Source organism: Oreochromis aureus, linkage group 4 (genome assembly GCF_013358895.1).
Source record: "Oreochromis aureus strain Israel breed Guangdong linkage group 4, ZZ_aureus, whole genome shotgun sequence".
Lineage (NCBI taxonomy): Eukaryota > Metazoa > Chordata > Actinopteri > Cichliformes > Cichlidae > Oreochromis > Oreochromis aureus.
The window spans coordinates 36756884-36764996 of NC_052945.1; the positions used below are offsets into that span (position 1 = coordinate 36756884).

The following is an 8113-nucleotide window of genomic DNA, read 5'->3' on the forward strand; positions in this document are numbered from 1 at the left end:
GGATCAGGAGAAACAATAGTCTTAATCATATTAAACAAGAATTTAGGATTTTTCTTTTTTGAACCTATAAGGTGTCCAAAATACTCTGTTCTGACATTTTCCACATGTCATTTAGTAAGAAAATAGATTCTTTAAAATGTAACCTGTGAACCTCAAGCTTGGAACCCTTCCACAAAAGTTCCAGCTTGTGACAGCATCTCCTAAAATTATGAATATTTTCATTTATCCAAGGAAGAGATTTCAAACATAGGACAGTACTTTTTTCAGAGGTCCCACTATGTCTAAAATAGAGTTACATTGATTCTTAAAGGAGGAAACAAGTGAGTCCACATCACTGCAAGTCATGTCAGCATCAAACATGGCAGAGAACCTCTCAGCCTGGTTCATAACACCTTTGAATCATCAGTTTAGGAGCATACAGAGGATACAGAATTCAAAGAATAGGAACTAAATCAGGAACATCGTCTGGCACATGTTGATGAAGCATCACAGTGGTGCAGTTTCTTTTCCAGCTGTTTCACATGCTGGATAAGGAAAGCTGTCTCACCAGGCTGGTCTGTGTCATTGATGGCGTGCTGCTGATGGAGGTGCTCGGCGACAGTTTTCCTGCTTCAGGATGGGATTCTCTCAGCTGCTCCAGTCTTCTTCTCTTTTAAGACTCCTTGAAATGTAATCTTCTCCAACATTGAGGGGAACAAAAAGAAACAGTGTTAAGTCATATTACCACATGGTTATGTTACTACAAGAGTATCTCATTTTAAAAGTACAGCACAAATGTCCCCAGCCTGTACTGTGGTACGCCTGAGCAAACAGTCTGAAAGTTATAACATGCTTCAATTATGAGCTCCATTTCCCTTTTATTCCATTTCTCCATACCTGCTCAGAACATCAGGCAACAAAATCACAGAAAATGCAAAGCACAAACTCTGTACACAAACTGCACAACATGTGCCTGTATGAAGAACGTTAAGTTCTACAACTATTTCTTCTTTAGCTGGGATGGTTTACCTGCCTCTCATGAGAGATCAGAACAGATCACATCAGCAATGTAATTTTCTCTGCTTTGTTTAGCCTCTGCAGAGCCTCTGTCAAGAAACGGGCTCTGCAGCCCTTTGTGACTCTGACTGTGTAGTTCTTCAGTGAAAACACCTCCATCTTTAGTGCTGCGTTCGATACTGTTGACCATAATATCCTATTAGAGCGATTAGAACATGCTGTAGGTATTACAGGTACTGTGCTGCAGTGGTTTGTATCATATCTATCTAATAGACTCCAATTTGTACATGTAAATGGAGAGTCCTCTTCACACACTAAGGTCAGTTATGGAGTTCCACAGGGTTCAGTGCTAGGACCAATTCTGTTTACATTATACATGCTTCCCTTAGGCAGCATCATTAGAAGACATAGCATACATTTTCACTGCTATGCAGATGACACGCAGCTCTATCTATCCATGAAGCCAGGTAACACACACCAATTAGTTAAACTGCAGGAATGTCTTAAAGACATAAAGACCTGGATGGCCGCTAACTTTCTGCTTCTTAATTCAGATCAAACTGAGGTTATTGTACTCGGCCCTGAAAATCTTAGAAATATGGTATCTAAGCAGATTCTTACTCTGGATGGCATTACCTTGGCCTCCAGTAACGCTGTGAGGAACCTTGAGTCATTTTTGACCAGGACATGTCCTTCAATGCACATATTAAACAAATATGTAAGACTGCTTTCTTCCATTTGTGCAACATCTCTAAAATTAGAAATATCCTGTCTCAGAGTGATGCTGAAAACTAGTTCATGCATTTATTACTTCCAGGCTGGACTACTGTAATTCATTATTATCAGGATGTCCTAAAACTCCCTGAAAAGCCTTCAGCTGATCCAAAATGCTGCAGCAAGAGTCCTGACAGGGACTAGAAAGAGAGAGCAGATTTCTCCTGTTTTGGCTTCCTTCATTGGCTTCCTGTTAAATCCAGAATTCAAAATCCTGCTCCTCACATACAAGGTCTTAAATAATCAGGCCCCATCTTATCTTAATGACCTTGTAGTACCATATCACCCTATTAGAGCACTTCGCTCTCGCTCTGCAGGCCTACTTGTTGTTCCTAGAGTATTTAAAAGTAGAATGGGAGGCAGAGCCTTCAGTTTTCAGGCCCCTCTTCTGTGGAACCAGCTTCCAGTTTGGATTCAGGAGACAGACACTATCTCTACTTTCAAGATTAGGCTTCAAACTTTCCTTTTTGCTAAAGCATATAGTTAGGGCTGGACCAGGTGACCCTGAATCCTCCCTTAGTTATGCTGCAATAGACGTAGGCTGCCGGGGATTCCCATGATGCATTGAGTTTTTCCTTTCCAGTCACCTTTCTCACTCACTATGTGTTAATAGACAGATGGCCCCGCCCCTCCCTGAGCCTGGTTCTGCCGGAGGTTTCTTCCTGTTAAAAGGGAGTTTTTCCTTCCTACTGTCGCCAAAGTACTTGCTCATAGGGGGTCATATGATTGTTGGGTTTTTTTCTGTATTTATTATTGTGCGATTTACTGTACAATATAAAGCGCCTTGAGGCGACTTTTGTTGTGATTTGGCGCTATATAAATAAAATTGAATTGAATTGAATTGAATTGAATTGAATCTCTCCACGCCATCACCATCAGGGAGCACAAACTGCTGTTCTGCCAGCATATGGATAACATAGCAGGAAATCCCAGCAAGTTCATTCTGTTCATCTGGACATTTTCAGTGGAAGAAATGTTTTATCTAAGTGACTTCTTTAGGCTCACTCACAGAGAGTTGGTGAATACCTGCATAAAGTGAACCAACTCATTTAGTTAACGACAAAAGGGGACCACATGCACCTAAAGTAACCAGCACCAACCTGGCATTTCTTTCCCCTAAGTTAGATGGATGGATGGAAGTTAAATGACTACAAACATAAAAGCCACTGTTGGGTCTGTTCCCACAAACCCGATAGTTCTAGAGACTTATTCATCATGAAAGAAAACAAGACAGTCAGCGATCGATCGATTACTTGCGCAAGGGAGGCCTCATCTGTGTCCAGCACGAAAATGACCCCAAATCCGGCCTCCTCTCGCTGCCTTTTATTGAGAGACAGTTCACACAAAACACAGCAAAGCAACGCCCACATGGTTCTAAGGCATTGTATGTGTATGTGTGAACTTTTATATAGTAAGTGTGTGTGTGTGTGTGTGTGTGTGTGTGTGTGTGTGTGTGTGTGTGTGTGTGTGTGTGTGTGTGTGTGTGTGTGTGTGTGTGTGTGTGTGTGTGTGTTTTGGGGGTGCGTTTGTGTGACCTCCTGCTGACCAAAGGGTCATAAAAGCAGGAAGCTTACAACACAAGAAACAGATCTCTCAGATAGGATGTATCTACAATAAAACCTCCCCCAACACAGAGTGGTTAGAGGTGCTCAGGATCAAAGGAATGGCTTTGATAATACTGCTTGAACTAAGACTGTACAAATTTAAGAAACACAATGGCAACATTCAACAATTAGACCTAACAGCCACTAGTTCCCTGACACACAGTGTCAATTGTACTGATATCAACAACTGTAAGACTAAGCTACCTGAGACATTGCATTGAATTATTATTTATATCTTAATTTTTTCACCTGACTGATTTTACCTCAGATATTCTGCTTTTCCTTTTAGTAGATCAAAGCAGCTCGTGCTGTTTCTGCTACTTCCATTTTGATTCCAAGAAGAAGAAGAAGCATGTTTCAAAGAAGAGATGTTTATTAACCCTTATAACAAAATCCACAACAGTTTGTTGCTTTCTGAGGTTAGTTCATAGACTGCAGACTGTTAGACTAGCTGGATAGCATTAGCAACCTGCTAGCTGCAAATGTGCACTTCTGAATGCAGTCTATGAACTAGCCTCAGCTAACGCCAGATAGCAATGTTAGCTCATTGGCGAGTAGCCTTCAGTAATAGTACATTCATGTAGTTGTAAAAAGCATGATAATATTATGTAATCCAGAGTACTTAGAATACATTACTCACATTGAGTAACTTAATGGAATACATTACAAACTACATTTTGGGGCATGTATCCTGTAATCTGTAGTGGAGTACATTTCAAAAGTAACCTTCCCAACACTGGATATATGTGTGTTAGCATCTCTGCCTCGCTCTTTGTTTCCATCATCCTACTCCATCTGACTGTCTTTGCCCCCCTCTGGCATGAGATTCAATTCTTCCTCTTCCTCTTCTTCCAGCGTGCAGTCACTCATTTGGCCCCAAAGTGGAGCCAGTCTGCCCTCAGCTGTCACACCCATTGGCTGGATGATTTGGTCACTGGGTAAGAAACAGTATATACGTTATTATAGATGAAAGCTTCTCTTTAACAATACTGTGTGTTCTGCATTTTTAACACACTCACCGTGACAGTCTGTTGATCATACTAATGAGGTGACGTGCCTCCTCTTCTTTCTCTTCGTCCGTCATGCCCTCCATTGGATCAGGCTGGTCTGCTTCTACCCGGCCAGTCACCAGGTTAATCTTGGCTTTGGCCTCTCGGTACTCTTCTGTGTCTGAGTCTGAGTCGCTGGAGTACTGGCTGTTACTAGAACTCATTCTACCATTAAGCAGTCCCCGAGCTGCCAACAGCCCTGCAGCATTGCCATATCCAGTATATTTGACAAATCGGCTGACTGTGAAGGGAACACAGAAGAAAGTGTTTCCATATGAAATAATTCCCTACTGTGCAGTGAGTGTTTCCAGGTATATTTCTGAAACGTGTTTTATCTTTTGTCATATTTATTTATTTCTTTTTAATTCATATTTCAATTCTAAAATGCTCCCTTGTTTTGTGTTTCTTCTATTATTAGTGTTTGGATTCCTGGGTCCTCTCCAGCCTTCGTTGTCCCTGTGAGTGCCAACAATAAAGCTGCCCTTTGAGCTACTTTCTTTATATTCGGTGCCCGCCGCACAGCACATTGACAGTATGTTTTATTAGGTGTTAATAGGTGTTAACAGAAGAGTGGAAGTGAAAGACATAATTGAAAAATAAAGTTATTAAAATTTTCATGTTTTGTCTGTTTGTTTGTTTGTCTGTTTGTTCAGATCAGGATATCAGAGACAAGATTATAGATCTGCACACAGCTGGAATCGGATACAAGACCATTAGCGAGAAGCTTGGTGAGGAGGTAACAACTGCTGGTGCAATTAAATGGAAATGGGAGAAATATTAAAGACAGGTCTCCAGTAAAAAGAGTTAGACAGAACCAGGCCCCAGATGTTCATGTACTCCATTTGGCATCACAAATGACCCAGCTGCTAATGGATGAGACTCCCAGAATGGCTAACTGAAGGCCGGACAGTCCTGATACCCAAGGACCCCCAGAAGGGACCAGAAGGAACCAACTACCAATAACCTGCCTCAGTACCACATGGAGGCTCCTGTCAGGCACCATAGCGGCTAAGATGAACAGGCACATGGCTCTCAATCATTGACTGTAGAAAACATGGACGACGCGACTCCGCCTCCTACCATTGTGCAAAAATGAAGCCAAAATATCCCGCTTGTGGAGGCTGCCATCTTGCAAATTTGGAGCCAGTCTGCGCAGTAGTGACTTGAGGTGGAGCGACTGTGTAACGTTCCCGCCCACACACCCGCTGGACGTGACCGCAAACACGCCCCCCTACACTTTTTACGTAGCCCGGCTGCTCGAGTTCTTTTGCTGGTTTACGACTGACGACTCGTTTAATTAAGGTAAATACAACCATGTCACTGTTATAAAAAAAAGACACACAGCTTATCATCTTATAGTTCTAAAATCACTCTGTTGTTAATTCGTTAGCTAGATTAGCCGCTAGCATACGCACTGTGTTGGAGGCTTGTTGCTAGCTAGTTAGCGATGCTACACACCTGTTACTCTAATAGTCTTCAACACTTATGTTTTTTTTTATCCATTTTTAGACAGTGATGAGATCATCTGCACAGGCCCAGAGTTACTGTTAATATCAAAAATATAATGCTGTCCTTTGAGATTTTAACATAAGACTGTGAGTGTAATGGATCTAAAACTGTTTAAATCTTCAGAGCCCTCTACAGCTCCCTCACAGGGAAATCTTCAGCACTCCTCCGTAGGCCCGATCCAGGAGATGGATACACCCAGCATTTCATGAACACTGTGATGGAGACCTTTGGTTTGTGTAATGTTATAAATACTCAGATACTCCCCAGAGGCTCCGGACTTTTACATAAAGATATTATATTCAGTCCTGTAGAAAGTTATATATTTAAAAATATATGATCCTCTCTGGTTACTCTGGGATGAATAACTCTGAATCACTTTATGGTAAATAACACACTATGTGCAAAAAACTGTGAAAGAATTCCAGATGACATACAAGTGACGACCTTTGACCTTCATCAGGTTTTATTTAATTGTGCCAGAGAAAATCTCATATGCTCTTCATGCAGCTGAGTACATCAAGTGTTTAAAATGAAAGCTGTGCAGGTCTGAGATCAGCAGCTTTGTGAAACACCAAACTGAGGTCCTGTTAATGCTGATATATAGTGACACAGTTACAGGGGTGATTAATCCTTTTGTTTTTTTGTCTTTAACTTTATCAATAAACCTGCAGCTTTCACTACGTGTGGTACTTTAACCTTTGTACTGTTTTCATCAGTTCATTTTGCAGTTAACATATGAACATGTTGGATGATCTGTCTGCTGTCACTGGGTGGTGCTGAGGTCTGAATCTGAGGGCAGCTCCTGTAATCACAAAGACAACAGAACCATCAAACTCAGATATAAATTTTATCCCTCAAAATTGAAATAAAGCTGATTCTTCTGTCCTCACACACTCAGGCTCTGAAGTTCTTCTCTTACATTTTTTCAATATTACAGTACACTACAGTACTTTAATCCATAGTTCCTGATTAATGAGGAGTTACTGAAGTACAAGCTTTTTAAAAAGATGTTACTGTCTTTACAGATGTGGCAAGAGCCTGAAAACATGCTGTTGTTTGCACATATTTAATATTCAGCTCTGCACAGGAGCTGCAGCAGGGTGCAGCCTGTTGCTTTTACAGTATAATACTTGTAATAAAAGTACAGTAACAGTAATTAGTGACTGAGCAGCCCGGGGCGTTTCTCTTGATTTCTTTAGTAAATTCATTCACCTGCACAGATTAGCTAAACGAACCCCGACAGCCGAGTGCTCATTTTAGCTAGCTAGGTGTCAGGACCTAGCTAAGGACGGTAGTTACGGATTAGCTTACAAACACGTTTAACTTACCGAAAAAGTGCAGCGGGGCCTCGGGTCCTTCTGTCGGGTAGTCCAGTTTACTGAAGAACACCTCAGGCTGTCAGGTTAAAACAGTCGGTTGTGTTTTCGTAGCGTAAACGCTGGCCCTCCTCTCAGAGCCTACGCCCTATCTGCTATTCCCGAACACAGATACGCAAGTTTCTCCGTGACTGCAGCTGCCAGTCAAAGCTGCTATGATGACGTTTCACCCCAATTTAACATCAGCGCGGTAGGAATTAGAATCAAACTTATGGGAAAGGAGACCCCTTGGACATCAATCAGCATGATGAGAACTATTGATAACAAAAGAAAGAATCTTTGGAAAAAAATTATCTAAGGAGAATAAATTTATTTTAGTCTGACCCCAGTCCCATCCGCTAACATGGAGGAGGCGGGGTTTATGACCTATACTGCAGCCAGACACCAGGGGGCGATAGAGACGTTTTGGCTTCATTTTTGGGGAGCTGTCGTGTCGTCCATGTTTTCTACAGTCAATGCTCTCAATGCATGAGCTGGGCATAGAAAGGGATAGGCAAGACCAGAGGGGCCAAACATGAGCTGCTGGTAGACCGAGCAGTCGCCCTAGACTGCAATACCAGACTGAACTGTGCACTGCCTGGACTGACTACAAGACAGACTCAATGGCCCAAACATGAATCAAGTTTATTTAGTTATTTATTTAATGTTGTACTTTTCTGAGTGTTTTAATATTATTAGGATGATTTAAGTTTAACGAGTCAGTTCTGAGTTCATTCTTGCCATGTCTCTGAGTTTGCTTACAGCTGCAAGGCTCTTACATACAGTAACAAAGTATTTGTATTTCTTTACTACCCACCTCTGGAAA

General features: G+C 41.6%; 1 protein-coding gene across 1 annotated transcript; it reads right to left on the reverse strand.

Moving 5' to 3' along the window:
• Positions 1-3826: 3826 nt before the first annotated feature.
• On the reverse strand, positions 3827-4874 carry LOC120439912 (synembryn-A-like). The gene is made up of 2 exons (XM_039611208.1): positions 4394-4874; positions 3827-4308 (listed from the first exon to the last, which is right to left on the reverse strand). Exons 1-2 carry the CDS (start codon positions 4585-4587, stop codon positions 4161-4163), a joined length of 342 nt encoding a protein of 113 aa, XP_039467142.1. The 5' UTR covers positions 4588-4874; the 3' UTR covers positions 3827-4160.
• Between the last annotated feature and the right edge of the window lie 3239 nt (positions 4875-8113).